Source organism: Branchiostoma lanceolatum, chromosome 11 (assembly GCF_035083965.1).
Source record: "Branchiostoma lanceolatum isolate klBraLanc5 chromosome 11, klBraLanc5.hap2, whole genome shotgun sequence".
In the NCBI taxonomy this organism is placed as follows: Eukaryota; Metazoa; Chordata; class Leptocardii; order Amphioxiformes; family Branchiostomatidae; genus Branchiostoma; species Branchiostoma lanceolatum.
Genome location: NC_089732.1, coordinates 9,717,544 through 9,736,763, shown reverse-complemented (window position 1 = coordinate 9,736,763; position 19,220 = coordinate 9,717,544). Strand labels below are relative to the sequence as shown.

General features: G+C 40.3%; 1 protein-coding gene across 3 annotated transcripts; it reads left to right on the top strand.

Annotated features, from left to right (window-relative positions):
* Nucleotides 1-141: 141 nt before the first annotated feature.
* Nucleotides 142-18,976, top strand: LOC136445297 (ran-binding protein 3-like). 3 transcript variants are annotated; one of them, XM_066443218.1, is made up of 19 exons: nt 142-244; nt 4,149-4,216; nt 5,152-5,188; nt 5,716-5,760; nt 6,248-6,328; nt 6,912-7,061; nt 10,072-10,158; nt 10,279-10,334; nt 10,534-10,817; nt 11,226-11,358; nt 11,716-11,807; nt 11,948-12,149; nt 12,897-12,974; nt 13,324-13,372; nt 13,528-13,640; nt 14,135-14,255; nt 14,668-14,804; nt 15,314-15,533; nt 16,012-18,976. In XM_066443218.1, the coding sequence occupies exons 1-19, from the start codon at nt 223-225 to the stop codon at nt 16,080-16,082; spliced, it is 2,046 nt and encodes a 681-aa protein (XP_066299315.1). In that variant the 5' UTR covers nt 142-222; the 3' UTR covers nt 16,083-18,976. The 3 variants fall into 3 exon arrangements, with proteins under 3 accessions (XP_066299315.1, XP_066299314.1, XP_066299316.1); XM_066443217.1 differs by having other exon boundaries at nt 143-244; nt 12,837-12,974; XM_066443219.1 differs by lacking the exon at nt 6,912-7,061 and having other exon boundaries at nt 144-244; nt 12,837-12,974.
* The last annotated feature ends 244 nt before the right edge of the window (nt 18,977-19,220 follow it).

The following is a 19,220-nucleotide window of genomic DNA, read 5'->3' as shown; positions in this document are numbered from 1 at the left end:
AATTATTTAAAAGCCTGCTCTATCCTGGTGTCATGGGAATTCTAATTTCCCGCGGTAAATAAGGTACCACTAGCTGCAGAAATGTCTTTATAACGAATATTTTGATTGGATGAATACCAAAGAGTCTTTGCATAGTGCTACACAAAAAGAGCCAATTACAGCCCGTGTTTCAAATTAGTGTAGGGCTTGCGCAAGGCATGACGGGTGAAAAGAAATCCCATCATGGCGGACGCTGGTGTTGCAGGTGAGGAGTGGAAAAATTGCAACTTGTTTCTCTCTCGCATACGCCCACCATGACAATCCATACCTCGCTTTGTAGCTAGGCGGGACCGTAGATATGCTTTTCTCCCTCCTGTAGACGCCTGAGCCGTACAGTAGAGCGGCCAGGTCCGAGCGCGCGGAAATGAGCCGGGTTTAGCGCCCTGTATTTTGTTGATCGCGGGTTCCGGTCTTAGCCGGCCTGCTCCGATTTGTATACGACCCATAAGAATACATCCCAGATAAGTGCAAGGCACTCCAGGCCATATTTAACATTCTGTGGGCCGGTTGCCAAGTTTAGCTGTCATTGTGCATGTGACTGATTATGGCGCACGTTTTCTGAAACTTGTAAATTCGCCATACGTCATTTGAACTAAGTGTTAAAACCGTGTGCAAGTTTGTCCTCTCGGGGTTGTTGATGTGTGCCATCGGAAACGAAGATACGTATCTTATAATCAGATCTGTTGCTGAAGCTTTCGACTGGACCACTACATAAACGTAATATATGATAATGATGGAATGTATGGATTATTGTGCATAATTTGACGATCATGATACTGTGGTACAGGTTTGTCTTTTTCGCTAAATCTTTTCTGGCCTATTTTTGCAAAGTTTATAAATTATTTTACGGTTGCAGAATTACCCTTTCTTGGACCATACAAATGACATGAAATGAAATTTCTTATGCATTTTCCCCCCACACAATCTAATCATGATGTCAGTTACTGCTGATATAACATGGACGACTTTCAAGATTCATACTTCAATTTTCAAATGAAAAGAGATGTGAATACATATATCTCTTTAGCCTTTCATCCACATTGACAATCATTTCAGCGAACCAACTTGCCATTGTTGTCGAAAGGAAATGATAGCATACTAGTGTGTGCTACTGGCGCATACGTACTGTTGTGCCCTCCCAAGTCCCATTGGGTGCATCAATCTTCTTCCTCCAATCTTGTTCTGGACCACGGAAAGCTTTTTCCCCACTTTGTATGTTTTTCAAGCCTTGCAGGATCTCATCCACCCATCAGTATTTATCCATCCTGTAGGATTACTGTAGTGGTAAGCCTTGTATAGGTCAAGATTTCAAAACACGTAGAATGTGAGGAAAATACAATCAATAGAAGCTGCAAAGATATATAGAGAGAAAAATAAGACTTCTGCTGAATGTGATCAGCATGTACTAACAATGACCTTGTTTTGGGAGTGACAGCTGATATGGTTTCACAGTATTGCTTTGACCCAGACATGCTAAGTGATGGAATGAGAGCATAACTTCAAGGGAGGGTGACAGGAGTAGGGCACCACTTGTTAATGATGGCTTGTCATTTTATTATTACCCTTTCTAGGAAGGTTATGTTTTCCCCATATATGTTTATCAACAGAATATCTAGGGATTTTTATGACCTTCTGTGGGAAGGTGAAAACAGATCAATATTACATGCATATCATGATGGACTACGAACGTGCTGGTGATTTTGAAAGTGTTTTTGTTTAAAGCTTATGTACATGTAGTTAGTATGAAATATGCTGCAGAAAGCATGTTTTAAAGATGCTGTAATCAAATTTGTTTAAGTTTGCGTCAGCTGGATTTTGTTGCACACTGAAAATTGAGGGAGCATCACATTACCAGTAAACTGCCTTAAGGCACGTTTTGATTTGTGCTTTTTTGGTCTGACAAGTAAATTGTTCAGAATGCAACCATTGACCCGAATAGTGACACTGGAAACGTTTGCCAAAATCTTGCATAGAGGTCATTTAAGGTAAAAGGCACACTGACAGTAAAGGAAAAAAGATGAAATGTATGTGTGTTTGATTCCTGAAATGTTTTTGTTTCAAGTTGGTCCAAAAGTCTAGTGGTGCAGGACATCAGTATTCTAATTTCCTCTTACATTGCTGATTAGCTGGGAAGTGTATGAATGACTTGTAAATGTCAGTGCCCCTGAAGCTTCTAGGTTTATCTGTTGTTGACTACTGAAGGGATGTTTTGAACGTAGGCAGGTCAACCCCTGATTCTGTCGTGTTTATGTACATAAGTCCAAATATACATACATGTATATGTACTTACATAGTCTTGAAAAATGTACTTACATAGTTTGACCTACTTCGAGGAGGTCTGTTGTGTAGCAAGTGGATCAAGTTACAGATGTGCTACTTCACTCTGGAAAACTTTGACATCAGAATCGTTCAGGTTTATCATGATTATTCATATGTATATGTACTTGCAAAGTCTTGAAAAATGTACATACATAGTTTGACCTACTTTGAGGAGTTCTGTTGTGTAGCAAATGGATCAAGTTATGCTAGGGTCACATTTCCTAACCGGGACCCGGCCGGGCTGTTTGCGGAAACGAAAAATCAAAGTGTATGTCAATAAATTTGCACAAGCTATGCTCTTGAATAACATTGGGTACGTTTTGTGTTTTTGTTGTCTTTCATATAATACTTTTCGTTCCCAAAGACTGCCCGGCCGGGCCCCGGATTTGAAATGTGACCCTAGCATTACCGTACAGATATAGTGCTGCACTCTAGAAAACTTTGACATCAGAATTGTTCATGTTTATCATGGTTATTATATGTTATGAATATAATACATTGACATGACATGCAGATGCTTGGACATGGTTAAGTATATGCAACATGTATTTTTAGGTAGCTGGAAAGCGGAATAGTGACATCGTATTCATTATAATATAACAGCCTTGCAGCCTGCTTTTGGCATCACATTTACCAAATGGCTATTCATGACAATGGTGCAAAATGATTAGATTCCAGATTATGCATGCAAAAATGTCGCAGAGTTAAAACAGACCAGCATTGAAAGCTACTAGAAAAGATAACTCATAAGACTCCAGAATGAATGACAGATATGTGAATATACCAACAAGCAGGGACCTTATGCCATCACTATCATGTATGCAAATCCCAAACCAGAATTGAAGTAATTGATGATTTGTTGTTCCCTAGAAGGTGATCCTAAATTTTTAGATTTTCTGTCAATTGAAGAAAAACATCTCAAGTTGATGGTGCCACTGCCCCCCCCCCCCTGTGAATAATATCAATGTACTTCCAGGCAAGATTCTGAAATTATGTTCATAGTAAGTAAGCCATAGTTGGTGACCTTGGTAGCCATAGCAACAATACATGGATTGCTGTCAATTTCCATCCGAATGACAGTTATTTGGTCTATATATGGAACCATCGCGTGTGATCTTCATGCTCGATGTATGATTGTATAGCTGATCTTAACTACAGTTTTGGCTCAGAACTTCAGAGGAAAACCCTTTTCATAAAGCACAAGAGAGCTTGTAATGATATCAGATGTTTATTTACCTGTATGTGCTGCTGTTGTTTACACTGTACCATACAATTGGTCCAGTCTTAATGGGTTCAATGACCTTGAATCCCATAATTTAGATCCTATTGCTGGATTGTAGCCAGAAACACTCTGAGGCCAGTGAGGGACAGAACTAGTCTAGATCAGGTTTCTACAGAAGCTTGATCTAGTGAGTACAGAATCTGTAGGTTCTCCATGCTAGGTTTATCTTCATATGACATACATGTAGCCTTGTAGGTCACTGTTAGTGGTCTAAATGCTCAGAATGCGAAAACCATGGAATCCACAAAACGTGGTACATGCAGCTCCTGCAAGCTCAAGTAAAATCATGTCCTGAAATGTACCACCATGATACAATGGTGCCCAGAAGCAAGTTTTGTTAACCTTCTCCCTGCTACCTAACTCTGTAACCAATAGGGAATTGGGTGCAAAACAGCTACTTCAGAGTGCTAAAGGTTAATACTCTTGTATATATATATGGTCTCTTTTCAGGTTTGTAAAAAGTTGATTTCTATACATGTGACTTAATTGAAGTTTGTTTCTTTGTCAGGTGAAGGAGGTGAGGCCTCCAAACCAGCCATTGCACCCGCACGGTTCGTCTACGGCAGTTCTGACAAGGTAGAGCCATCATTTTAACCCTCTCCCTGCCGAGGACTAGCCTGTTGTCCAGCCTATTCTAGCTCTGTTCACTTCTTTGATCACTTCCATGCAGAATAGTCTGGCTAATAGAGAAAAAGTTGGTGTTTCAATATTCTCCCGAAATGTAAGCGAGAGTTTTTATTGACTCTGAGTCACACGGGCCTTGTAACGATATGGTGACAGGTCCGAACATGCATTCTCAAGTATAACCCCCTGTTACATTGCTTCAGAAAAACATTCAATGATTTCAAAGCGGGGCTAGAATAAGATGGATTCCAGGCTACCCGAGGACCTATCCATGCAACAAGTTTGTACTGTTTATAAAAGCATAAAGCTTACCTTACCTTTGAAATACTACAGTTGATACTGACTATATACGGCTACCCACCAGCAAGAAGTGTCAAGCATATTGAAAGTAGATGCTATAGCCTTCAGTATACCCTCTTTACATCAACCTCCATTGACTTATGTGAGTTCAGTAATGAGAATAGGTTATGAAATGTGCATTCTGTTATTGCTGTGTGTGTTGCATGTGCCTTTCTAATCCATCCAATATTGCCAGGCTAATGTCATATCCATCCGTCACGCAGTCCTGAAACCTGGCTTGACTAGGAAGGTTACAGAGAGGACACATCTCATTTTACAGGGCATCAGAGTTCAGCTATGTTGTAGAACTTACTAGAACTTAGAAGGCAGTATGAAACAAATCCCCTAAACTAAAGCTTCAAACACTCATTTCTTAAGAAAGACTGGAGGTGTTAAGATGATGAACCCTTAACTTAGGCTATAGTCTTGTGTTGGAACTTAAGTTTAGGATTTGTGCCATTTTACTGTGAAAGGTGTTAATTACTAGTTTGAAGCTCTTTTAATTACGTTTTGTCTGATGAGTGCTGACTAGCTCCTTTATGTTTCAGGGTTCTGGCAGCGAGCCAGCTTCAGACAGTGAAGACAGTAAGTCTCTTCTTTATGCAGTCTTATTTTTACCTCCATCAAAAATGAATGTAATGTTATTGGTCTATCTGTCTGCGTGTGTGTGTGTTTGTGGTTCTGTATATTTGCGGTCAGCATAGCTTAGGAACCTATGAGTGGATTGTGATGATATTTGGTATGTGGGTAGGTCTTGGGAAGACAAAGGTCATGGTCAATTATGGGCCCCCTGGTGTGTGACCTTGGTAGCGCAGCAGAACTTCCAGTTTATGTATGTCATGTTCTGTTCATGATTTTCGGGTGGTAGATAGCTCTCACTGCTTCAAAAAGACTTGCACAGGAGGTACTCCATGTACACTGAAATTGAATTCAGCTAATTTCTTGAAAAGCAGTAATCTTTTAGAATTGAATGGACAAAGTTGACAGACATATTTGTCCTCATTTGTTGATCCAGGATGGATTTTGTGGACAACACATCTCTAGTAATCAGGAATGAATGTTTGTTTTTGATTCCTACTGTTTCTTATATACTCCTGCCCCTTTCTTTTCAGCCAATGTTAGAGAACACATCGCATCATTCCCTCCAGAATCATCAAGTAAGACCCAAATTTCCTTTCAACAAATTTCCTTTGTTGGTTTAGTAACATGTGCTTTTGTAATTACGTCAGGTCAAATATATCTACGACCCTAAAAAATGCATCCAAAGATATCTCTAATGCAACGTCCCCCAGTATAATGCACTCCTGCATATCTTAACTGTGCGCAACTTTCATTCAGAGGGGAGGGGGATTGTACTAGAGATGTCTCAAACACACTGTTTTTCAAAGTGTCAGAAATATGAAACGAGATGAATAGATGTTAATGGTTGTAATGTTTTTGACATCAGTGATTTGCATTACAAACCTTCTTTTTCATGTAATTGTTTGACGTATACAATTGATAAACATTGATAGTTTTATTAAGGAAATCCTTTCTTATTTTTTTTTAAAGATCTCAGCCAAAGAAGATTTATGATTTAGAATTCTGCCTTTTGCCGTCACTTAGCACAGCTTTCTGATGCATCTTGTGTGTTATCTGTCCTAGGTGTCCCACGAACATTTGCAATGAAGCATGCACCCAACTACGCCTCCCACAGAACAGTCTGGTCGTCGGGTTACACCTCAGGTATAACCTGCCCATAAGGCCTCACAAACTTCTGTTCAAAGCTGACATCTCCTGGTGACATCAAATCTCATTGGAGGCAGCAAAAATAACAACTAGATTTGTGTTCTGACAAGAAGTTTGATGACACATTCTCATTCGTCCAAAAATTACAGCATGTTCTCTTTACTACTTGCTATTTTTCCGACCAAAAAGAATGTGCATGCAAACAGAAGATGTTAAACGGGATAGTGAGTTAGTGAGAGAGTGATGCAGATGTCAGCCTTGAATTGAAGTGTGTATGACGTTAAAGTGGCATAACTGGGCCCAGATAACCAACTGACTGAGGCGCAAATGCACAGCTTTTGCCTTATTATTAATCTTTGAAAATTCTCATCTTTGTTGCAAGCAGAATGAAATGATTTGCTCTTAATAAGTCTTATGCATCAGATGTACAGCCTTCATTTGAGCTTCAGCCAGTGCTTGTAACGCTAGATAGTGTCATTGCCAAGATTGGGATGATGTCTATAGCCTTTAGTACTCTTCCTGGCACTTAAGAGACATCTGACGTCTGATCGCGAGCCGGTCTGGTTTCTTCTTTCCGCAGACGAGAGCAGCTGCGACGGTCCCGACTTTCATGGCGCGGCAAACCGTCCCTTCCTCAGGCCGTCACGTTTGTCGGCGACATTGGCGCACACCACCGCCCCCTCCTCATTTCCTTTATTTGCGTCCAGTTCCACTTCCAGTATCGCACCAGGTTGGTTTGCCGTGGTACTCCCATCTTCATGTCTCCTTATGGTTAGGGATGGTGAGGGTTAGTTTTGCCAGTGTTGCCGGTGCATATTTCTTTCAATTTATCTTTTTCTTAGATTAATCTTTTATCGAAGTCCAATTAAACCATCGTTCTAGTGGAATGTAATAATTAAAGGCAGTTTTTGCTGGGGCATAGGTATTCAAATTTTATAGATGAATCTTTTTTCCAAGTTTACAATGTTCATATCAGCAAAATGCCACATTCAGGTAAGTAAAGGTAGACTTGGAGTTTTGCATGTATTTCTCAACATGTATACATTGGCATGGTACATATTGTATACCAGAGTTTGTGATCGTGGGATGACAGTGACACATTTTTCTAACATGGTAGACGCCACAGAAAATTGCAGCACCAAGGATGTAGAATGTATTCATAAAGATGTGGTCTTTCAAGAAATGACACCCGCTTTTGGAGTTGACTTCCCCTATAAGCCTGCTGGGTTGGTTTTTATGTTTAGCCATAAGTATGGCTAAACATATTGTTTTCTCTCATGTTTCTTCTTCTTCTTCTTCTCCTGTCAAATCTTCAAATCGATTCATCTCTGTCATTTTTTGACCAAATGACCTGAAATTTGGTACAGAGGTAATGTAGGCAAAAACCAATGTGCGTTCTTTTCCTTTTTTTGATATTGACCTTGAAAGTGATTTTATTGAGGTTTTTAGGCTATTTTTAGCATATCTTGGCCTCCTGCGCCCTGGTATTTCAACCGAATGACCTGAAATTTGCTGTATATGTGGCTTGAACAAATATTTAAAGGACTACATTCCCATTTTTGGCATACATATATTCAAAACGATTTATTTTGGGCTTTCTTGACAATATTTGCCACTTCTGTCACTTTCAATACTACATATGACCTACAGGTCATTGACCCCGAGTGCCTTGCACCTGGCCAAGCTGGAAGTTTGCTTACGAGGAGGAAAGACCGGACATAAACATTTAACGTGATTATCGGGAAAACACCATGTTCCGTTAAACTCAGTGGTTAAATTGCAGTTTAGGAAATTTTATAACAGAAAACAAGTTAAATCAATGATTTTGTGAATGTTTATTCTAGCATTAATTATTCCAGATATTTTCAAACTCCAAATTCTTCAACACAACACGGGAGATCGTTTCTCCTCAGACTGGCGCGACACTCAGTAGAGTCAGTCCCCGGTAAGGTCAATGATTCGCCCCTTTGCGCTAGCTTGTAACGTTAAATGAATGTACCCTCTGGTGGCCAAACTTCACTGACAAACTTTCTCCCTATTATCATCATGAGCTTGCGTTAGTCTGGTACTAGTGACTATTATGTGCCGGGAATGTTTATCTATCGCACGCCTTGGAAGGAAGTTCAACCATGATAAATGGTCGGCCGTTGCGAAAATTTGGAATCCCATGCTGTTGATTTTCGTAATTGAATCTGTAAGAAAATATATTTTCATGTCGTTCATGTTTTTGGGACGGACGCCGGGACGGGGTGAATTTTTTCTATCATTTTCGTCCCGTTAGTAATGCAAATCGAATCGTGTTGCACAAGAGGCAAAACACTAAAAACGTGGGTCTTGTGGAGTGTTTTGGAGCGGGAAAATGCCGGATATTAGCGGTGCCGAACAGTGTACATCGTCGCGCGCGGGTGACGCTCCGTCAAAACAAATCCGCTGGTGGTCTAGCGCGGCCACCGAAAATAGGCAGAAACACACAGGAGGACTTAGCACCTTCGTTTATGAGGGCAATTGTGAAAATCTTTTGTTACAAATTGTTCGAACATTGAAACATTTGGATAGATGGTTTGAAACTGTTCTAAATAAAGAGATTTTTGTGTAGTTACGTTCGAAATGTTTCCAACGTATGTGAAATAAGTTCAAACATGTTATAAGTTTCAATTCTAATTGTTTGAACACTTTAGAACTATTGTGACTTAGACATTCTTTTAATCAAAATAGTTCAAACATATTACAAATATTATATTAAAACCCTCTCGGTGACTTTGAATTGACTCAAATATGTTGTTTTTGGTCATTTCCTTCGTCTCCTGTCAAATCTTCATATGTATACTATGGAAAACTTCATTCTTCCCTTGGGTTGATCTTTTTTAATTCAATTTTGAACTGGGTTGATTATGCGCAAGAGTGTAATTTTCAGCGGATATTTTTCGACTGGTTTACATGGAAATGGCACGGAATATCCCATTCTTGCAATGGGAGGATTCTTTAATTATTTCTTTCAATTTTGAGCTGGAATGATTATGAAAAAGTCCATTTTTTAGCAGAAGTGTATTTGTTAATCAATTAGTGGATATGGTTGTGGACTGGTCCATATTGTGTTGAGGTGCTACTGGAAGACTCAATTTTGGACTGGGGTGATTCATTTTTTTAGTACAAGTATTTTAGAATGGTCCATTGTTATTTTGGGAGAGTCCATTTTTTTGCATGGCGAGGAGTATGGCTAAACATGCTGTATTTGCTCGCAAATGTTGCCTTTCTAGTTGCTCTTTTACTTCCTGCTTGTCAGCGAGTTTGAATGATTTGGGCCTCATGTTGTAACCAGTCATCTTTTCACATCTTAGCACTGGACACATGCAAACATGGCTGGGCTATTTCTGTATTTCTTAAGATAAATTCCATCTGAGATAATCTAAAACATGTACCATCCTTCCAGTGGAATGCATCATTCTTGGAGGAGGGGTGCTTCTGATTTAAGATTTGACAGTATAGGTATGAAGTGTAGTGTTGTACAGGTACTTGAAATAAGAGATTTGGCAGGAGGACTATCGAATTTAAGGATAAGTACAGCAAATGCTGAAGCCTAGAATGCCTTTCTCCAAATATGCATATGTGTTATATTTGCTTTATTCTAGATGTTGCACATGTGATGGCTAAAGACCTGTTGCTCTCTTACATATACATATACCTTCACTGTAAAAGAAGAAAACCAGTTGCTAAATTATATGTTATTGTTGTTTCTTCAGGTTCTTCTGACACAAAACCTGTAAAATCGGCTTTCAAGTTAAGGCCAGCAACTCTACAAGTACCAGGCGAGGCTGTGCTAAGAAAAGGTAAGGCTCATATGATATAGAAATATACTGAACTCTGTTGTTTTTTTATTCTCCCTACTGCGAAATGAAAACCACACAATCTTGAATGCATTTACAGTAACAAAGTTTTCATCCATACAGATCCCCAAGAGGCTGATAGCAACGGAGTAGACAAGCCAACAGCCAAGGCTGAAGAGGTATGGATTATAGATTATGGAATATACTAGTTAGGAATTCGACAAAAGACTTCAACTCAGGTTATGCCATTTATTTGTTTATGAATCATGGATATTTGAATTGCCAGAAGTACAGTCATTTTGTCAAGTGACCCGTAAGAAACTGTAAGTTAAACACAGATGAGGAGTTTATATTGACATGAACATGTATTCCTCACAGGACCCTCCCAGTTCCAAGCCACAACAATCCAGGAAAAGAGCAAGCGAATGTTCCGACGATGAGCAGCATCAAACAAAAAAAGCCAAGAAAGAAGATTCTGGCCCAGAGACCCCGACTCCCGAGTCGACCACTGATTCCACGGAGCAGGAGCCACGGAGGATATTCGGGATGTTTACCGGAACTTCTTCCGAGGAAGAAGACAGCAGGAAGGGGTTTAAGGAGTCAGAATCTTCAGACACTTCCGCAGCCGAGAATTACTTCTTACAGTTCCAGACCACTAAAAGGTTAGGAAAGGGAAAACCGTCCTGTTTTCTCCAGTTCATGTGGTCTATTGTAGCACTATCATCTAGATAGCCAACAGTGACAGGAAGTAGAGTTCAGAGGTGGTAGACATCATTGACATTCCAGGTCATGAGGTCAATGGAAGAGGCTACTAATTAATGGGGACATCTTGTTTCTAATCTGTGTTTTTGCAGTTACTAGTTTACATTTTCCATTTAAATTTTGTTAGTGTTTTCATCACTCCCATCAATACTGTTAACATTCTCCCTGCTGCCTAACCCTGTAACCAATACCAATTTGGTGCTAAAAGGCTACTTCAGCAGGGAGAAGGTTAAGAAATGTTTTACTCCACAACAGATAAGGATAGCAACATCAACTCTTATCCATGTTTGTTGTCACTGCTGTTGCAGTAATGGGAGCAGTGCTGCAGAGGCAAATGCCACATCTGGACAGTCTGCCGAGACCGCCGCTGGTTTTGTGTTTGGGGAGAAACTGGAGGAAAGAGTGGTCGCTACTCCGGTCACTACTCCGGTCACTACTCCGGTCAGTACTGCAACGGCTTGTGCCTCTGTAATGATTAGTATGATGATGATCTGGTTTTTATTCAATCTGTAGTCGTGCAGTCAACTATATATATAGGTGGCTGAATTAGTACTGTTGACAATACAATACAATAGAGTCCCATATGATTTGGATAGCTTAGACAAATTTGCTTTGAAATCATCTGTTATATCTAACAGTTCATTAAAATCTATCAAAATAATATGGTGAAACCTCTTGCAATTCCATCTCTATCCATTTCCTTCCCTCTTCCCTTCTTCATTCCATACTACTGATGCGGTTGTAAACTCGGTTGAGATTTTATTGTTGTAACAAATTTTTTCTTTATTTTGCATGCAGAAATCACAGTCTCCTGAGAAGGAGGAATCACCAAATAAAGAAACAACTGAGAGTGAGGACTATGAAAATTACTTCCTGCAGTTTACAACAAGGTAGGTGGTAGTTCTTCGCTAGCAAATGATACAAGAAAAAAAGGTACTGTAGTTTAAGCTGGAAAATGTTTTAAAAAAGATAGCACAAAATCTTGACAGTTGTTGCTGATTGATCTGAATTTTTAAATGCTCTTTTACAGCTCTTCGGAAACAGCCGCTACGACGACACCGTCTATCCAGACAGCGCCGGTTACCACCACCTCTACGACGGATGTGAACGCGACGCCCGTGGTTTTCGGTCAGAAGGCCCCGCCTCTCCGTACAGTTACCACGGTTTCCCCGACCAGTGGAGCCGCAGCCCCTTCCTTCATCTTTGGTCAGAACATGAATGAAAGAGTTGTGGTGAGGCTCACATGTAGTTGTACAAATCATTATGGGTAGAGTGGAACTTGTTTGTGGATGGAGGATGTGTATTTGCAGGGATATCCCCATTGATTTAGAGAATGATGGTGCTGGGGGCAGGGCTTGAAATTCATTTTTGGAAATAATTGCCCTGGTGCACCTAACGTAAAAATTTAGGTGCACAGAAATAGTTTTAATGAAGTAAAATATCAGCAAAACGTATTTACAAACCCTACTGCCTCTCTTAAGAATTTGAGTATTTTGAACCCTGGCTGGGGGTAAACCATCCAAGTCTGCATGCACAATGGTCTTGGAGGCCCTCTCTTGGGAGTGGAATCTCTAGCATTTTGCCTTTTTTCAGATACAAATGGAGGCCATTTTTAAAATCAATCTTAACATCTCATCTAAGATTGCATTCTATAAAGAGACTGAAAGTTATTCAGTAGAGAACTTTATTTTTGAAAATCAGTATGATGGTACTTTGATTACAGTACTATGGGGGGGCACCATTGTTCCATTCTTGAGGAAGATCCCTTGGAATCACATGGCTGTTTATTGAGGGTGTGTTTGCGTGTAGGTGAAGGTCAGCTCCTACTTTATTTCTGGTCAGTTAGACCGCTGCAAGTCATTCCTTGCTGCCCTGCGTGCTGAAATGTTTAACCGCGCTTCGCTGTTGCACCAACTCAGAGCACGTGTGAAACATCATTGGACAAAGACAGGCAATCTCTGTCTGACTCACACCCACAGAGTCCCGCGCCGGCAGAGGAGGAACTGACCAGCGAGCCCACCAGCCCCAACTTCAGCGACCTCAGCAAGAAGTCTGTGGTGAGCCGTCTTCATATGTTTTTGTGCCCCTAGTACTTTGTGCCCTGGTGACCGGTGCAATGGCTGGGTCCTACCAAAGTATTTTAAAAAGTGGTCTGCTTTTTTTGCTTTGCACTCAACAAGAAAGACTATAGGATTTGAACACAATCTTGGTTGACTAGCCCCCTACTGTAGTGGCCTGTGTGGCCTAAAGGCTATAGCGGAGATAGGCACTGCCCCTATACATGGAAAGTTGTGGGAAGGATTTTAACTTAACCAACTTTGTTCCCTGGGTTATTTTCCAAGGAGGAGTGCATTTAGGGATTTGCCTCTACAGTAACTACAAGTCATCCTTTTTTGTCTCTTTTAGGAGACAACAGCAACCAGTCCTGCTGAGTCGGCGACAAAGCCTGACAATGGTATGAAGGAACTATCAATCATCTACACTGAACAGATTGCCATTTGTACACATAGATAATGAAGTTATCATGCTGTAACATAACCTGAGCATTGTAATCATTGAACTTAAACAAATCTAAGGTATGAATGTTGTTTGTGACTTTCTGTCCTGCAGTCCAGCGGCTTCTGGAGTCTGCGGCCAGGTACCAGGAGTCGCACACGTCCTCCGTAGACTTCGCAGAGGTCGAGAAGGTCACCGGGGAGGAGGGAGAGAGAAACGTCATGCAGGTGGGATTGGTTTTTGTGTTTGTTATTCAAAATGTACTTCCCTCACAAGCCTGTAAGTCCTCAAGAGGGAAACATACTGTTTCTACATTGTTAAGTGTTCTGTTTCTTCTTATAGGGGCAAAGCATAGAACTCAACAGGCCTAAATGTAGCATTCCCACACAATTACAATAATATTCAAAACCAGCAATGTAGTGGCCCCACTATTGTGAAATTTCGCAAAAGTGTGCAAGCTCTTGATATGATTTTACTAGTTCAGGTCCATGGATTCACTGGATAGTTACAAGCCCTAACACAGATGTATTGCAGACAACACAGGTTTAAATGTTGAGCAGGAAAACAGTGTATTTGTTTGTAGATGACAGTGTTTCATCTTGATTCAACTTTGGCATGCAAACTCGTGTAGACTATTTCAGCAATGCCAATTTGAAATAGAAGATCATGATAAACTATATGGGCTATATTCCATTAAAAAACATCTTCCCCCCCTCTGCAGTGTCAGTGTAGACTCTTCCTTTTCAACAACGCCAGCCAATCATGGCAGGAGAGGGGGCGTGGCTGTCTGCGGCTCAATGACCTCCCGACACAGGACGATGGATCCTTCCACTCTAGGATGGGTGGGTGTATAATAATTGTAATGGATTTCCTTAGTATCTTTGATGGTAGACTTTGGATGATAGCTGTATCACCTGATAGGCAGAACAAACTGTATCGATTGAGCCCTTGCTTTAACCTTTAGCTCACTGAATAGAAGTAGCCATTTGGCACCCAGTTCCTTATTGGTTACAGAGTTAGGCAGCAAGGAGTAGGTTAAGGAAGAAGCGTTTTAAATTTTGGGTACTATCTGGATTTACGTATAAATTTTGAGTGTTATCTGATACATAGAAGGAAACATTTCGGACCGAAATCACCCAAGTAGTATCAATATGAAGCTAGTAATGTAGATTAAAATACTAAAGTTTTACGCAGCTTACTAAGGGCGATGTAACCCGTTGCTCTGTTGACATTATCCCTGATGTGTTGGCATAGTGATGAGGAGCCAGGGTAGCCTGCGACTGCTGATGAACTGTAAGCTTTGGCCCCGCATGGCAGTGGAACAGGCCAGCAAGAGGAGCGTACGTGTCACGTGTATGGACGAGGACAGGGTCAACGTGTATCTTATCATGGTGAGGAGAGAGAACTTGTAATTTGCATGTAGATTTACAGTTTTATGGCTCTCCCCGGAAATTATGATGCTGGTAGTTGTAAGAGATCTTCCTCTGATCATTGGCCTTGTCTCATGGTATAACTAACTAATAATGAAACAAGTCTCTCGCTAAAGCATTTAAAATGACACCAGTCCAGAAGATTTTACATGTCCTGGAACACAGTGACTTCCGTGGAAAAATTATGATGTGCAGGCGTGCAAACCCAATGAATTTCGATAAATTGAGAACAGTCATCGTGGAAAATAGGAAAGAAACACCCTAGGTTTGAAAAGCGGTGTAGCAGCATCTTTATTCCAATGTCTGGGGAGAAACTTTTAAAGTGCAGGCCTTAATTTATTTTTTTCATAGGCACACCATGGGACCGTTATTTCAAATAAAGTCACACTGTTAAAATTTTGGTTGCATATGCCACCATTTTAGTTTCAGTCACAAGGCCTGCTTTGATACTGATACACTTTTACCCACAGGCAAGCCCCAAGGATGCGAGCCAGCTCTTCACTGCCATTGAGTATCGAGTCCAGATTCTGAAAAGGAGGGAGGACAGACATGTACTGGCACAGCCGCAGTGTGAGGACAGCGTGGGGTCGGAACAGATCACGGGAACAGGTGCCGAGGATAGCAATAGCAGTGTGGAGGATACCAAGAGAGCGGAGGGGGAGGTCCCAGAGGCATCCTCAGAAACCTCAGGTAACACAACAGCTTTATGTTATATGAATTAGAGATATATCTAGAAACTTAAGTCAGGAAAAAATTCCTGGATTGTAACAGAGAAATTTCAATTCAACAAGTCAACTTAGTTTTGTTGTCATAGATTTTAGTCTCTTAACGTCACAATGATATCATTATGAAGAAAGATCTTTAAACTGTAATATGCAACAAAAGGAATTGGACTCACCTAAATGTCTATATGCCTCCAGTCTTCATCATGTAATGAATCTGCCACTTCTATGACTTCACTTTATGCAGATTGCAGAAAAATGACTTAAAGAGCAGTCAATCAGATGTAGTTAAGTCGTGGAGTCCAGTGCCGCGCATCTCTAGCGGACAGTCCCATCATTCTCCGTTAATTTTTTCTGCCCAAAGATTTCGAAATATTGCTTCTTTTGCATGTTTGTCTGTCTCTGACTTATTAAAATCATAATGTCATATTTTCCCAACCCTCCAGGTGCAGATGCTGAGGAGGAAGCAGCACCTTCTCGACACCAGACCACATCACCAGCTGAAAAACAAGAATAGTTCCCACCAACCACCCTGTACAGTTAGTCCCTAGAATAGGCACCTCAACTCAACTCTAGCCTAGAATTTTTGGCAACACCTCAGTAGTGGAGCCATTTGTATTCCTGGTGGTCTAACTTCTGTAACAATACATTTTGTATCTTGAGTTTGTACACCAATGCAGCAGTGTAGTTATACATATGAAATATGATTTTCTTTTTGTACTCTGATTTTGCAAAGCTGTAACCCTGACAGGTGTAAATGTAGCAGTGGCATTTTGGCGTATCTCTGTTCCCAGTTGCAAATGTGCTGAATAAAAAGAAAACATCAACAAAAGAAAAAATATGGGGTTTTCCATTTATTCTTGTGTTGTACTAACCGAGGTGTCGCAAAAATCGATTACATACTAAACAGTGTCATCCTCAGCTGTACTTTTGCAAACTGGAAGGAAATAAGAATGAGGACATCTCATATGTGGAAGTTGGAAGATTCTGCTGGAACAACAGCTAGCAGTCATTGCCTGTGCAGCTTGAAAATCTACTTTCTCACATTAGAGCTTTTACACATGTGCACAGTTGGGGGTAAACCATCTCTTTTCATGCTTTGCAAGCTTCTTTCCAGTCAGCTTCTTGGCTATTTTGACTGGGGCCACAACTGTTTTTCTTTCTTTTTCTCTCACCTAAAGTCAAACCTGCTTGACGGTATATCAACATGACATGGCCTGTGGGTATCACACTGTTGATACTGTCATGTTTTTTCGCCTGAGATTTTCTCTCCGATCACATTATGGTTTGGATTATGGATACGTATTTCTTTTGCATTTTCACAACTTTGTGATGACTCAACCCAAAACTTATGCATAATGATAACAATAATGCCAGCCACTTTATGCCCTCTAGTGCACTGTTCTTCTTCGATGTTAGTTCTCCCCACCCCTAAAAAAAGCCCTTATTTTGGTGTCTGTCTAAGCTGCTCTGGATATCTAAATTTGAAGCTCACTTTTGATAGCCTCTTACTTTCTACAGGTATCGGCCTATGGCAGCAGGTTAAGGTTTATATATATATTATAGATATATACATATGTATCAATTGACTGATAGTATATTTGTATGACTCTCACATTCAAAGTTTTATTTAGGTTGGCTTTATATCCATTCTGGAAGCCATTTTGTACACAGGTTAAGATTATACCTCTAGATGACGCTTGATAAAAGAATTAGCATAATGATTGTATTTGGATGATCACATATTGATGCCAATTTGAGATGCAAGATAATATACTATTTCTCTATGTATTGCTTAGTATTAGTAAAAAGATACTGTAAGGACTTTCGTTGGATTATTAGGACATGGTATTGTTGGATAAGCTCATTGTGTACAGCAACTAAAATGGCAAGGTAAATATCAATGGAATTCTACATAGTGAAAGTTGATTATAACCTTTTGTACCACCTACATGACATAACATGTACTGCTTTGTTTCTATTTTTCTTTGCATATCATCCCTATTTTCTATCAGTAGTGTCACAAACAAGCTGTACATGAGTGGAAAAACGTCAAAGTTTGTGTCTAGTACTCTGGACCATGTTATTTTTTTGTTTTTATTTGAAAAGGTTGCCAAAACAGTCCTTACCTCTATTGCCTAAGTGTAGACAAGGCATGGCTTTTGCCAGTGTCTTCATATTAGTTTCGTGCAGAGGGAATTAAAAACATCTCAGTGTTCGCTTCTTGTGGTAACTCTAACAAACTTACTTGGGAAAATGCCTGGAACCATTATTTTGCAGTCTGTCGGCTGCCACCCTAAATTTCATGAATCTATGTGTACATGAATGTTCCAGAAACAAAAGCAGCAGTGGTTGCATCTTTAAAACGCCGACTGAAAATGAAAAACATTTATACCCGAGTAACACTAGGTAACAAACTGCAAATGTAACTTGCCTAAGTCTTAAACCATACCCAACCCCCCCATCCAATCCCACCCACTCACCAACCTGCATGTGCCCCCCACCCCCTGGTCCGAGTGTTCTTGATTGTTTCACAGTAGCTTTCTTCATGTCAGCTCTTGGTATCTAGTATTTTTGGCATATCCTTTGTCACTCTTGTTGAGTATGTCGTCCACAAAAGCAAGTCAATCCTAAAGAGTCCTGCAAATATTTAACATTTCATTGTTTGTGATGTTTGCAGGCCATTTAGCTTGCCTTACAGAGAACTTTGAATCACTACTGAAAGACTGCTATGAGCAGCCTGGAATAAATTTAAAAGCAAAACCCTGATGGAAAAAAAGGTGTAAATGGCAAAAATCCTGCACATATTGCTCAATTCTCAATGTCTAGATTGGTCTCATAGATATGATTGTATTTGTGATACTATACAGCTCTAGAGAATACAAACCGCCACCAGTACTGGTTAGCATGGCATCTTCACAAACTAATCTGTTTATTGGACAAAGACTTTTCTTTCCAGGGGTAAAGATGCTGCATATAAGAAATGTTTACAATTACCATGACAAATACTGTCAGTCATAAAACACTCGCCGTGGTTCCATGTTCGTGGTGACCTGACGCCGCAAACACATACTTAGTACATGTACTCTGTCCTACATTGTTACTACAGTTGTTACAACGGGGAACTCAAAGACACCATAAACTCTTGATTTTCACCATGCTGCAAAATTTACATGCAGTCAGTTTACTGTAGTCAACTGCACTGTTCTCTGATAAACAGTTTGGATTAGGTTGATGCCTTATGATGTATCTTACATGTAGCCTATGAACTGCACTGTTTAGGAGTGTGGTGCAGTACCATTGACAGTCAGCAGATGGTGCTGCTTTATTCCTGCCTCGGTACCTTGTCAGATGTCATACCGGTATTATGTCGGAAATGTGGCATCTATATTAAATCACATGGAAACCTAATTGTATTCTTGGTTATGTTTGGTGTTGGGTGTAAATGGCTGGGATATTTGTCACTGAGGCCACTTGTTTGTATTGCATACCCGGTTAACCGCCTCATGGCGTAACACACAAGGTTTGTACTGAGCAGTACAAGCTGCATATCCGGATGGATGTATTGGATGCACTCACACCGGGAAGGACTCCTACTCTTTTCGATTAATGTGGTGGGTTTGAAGAGATGAAAATGCACTCAAGCAACTAGTTT

Bases quoted from the DNA above. Each gene is read 5' to 3' on its own strand.
- LOC136445297 (XM_066443217.1), top strand. From the start codon at position 223: ATGGCGGACGCTGGTGTTGCAG. The intron at 12,150-12,836 runs GTGAGGCTCACA...GCACCAACTCAG, and splicing joins ACATGAATGAAAGAGTTGTG to AGCACGTGTGAAACATCATT. The intron at 13,641-14,134 runs GTGGGATTGGTT...CCCCCTCTGCAG, and splicing joins GAGAGAGAAACGTCATGCAG to TGTCAGTGTAGACTCTTCCT.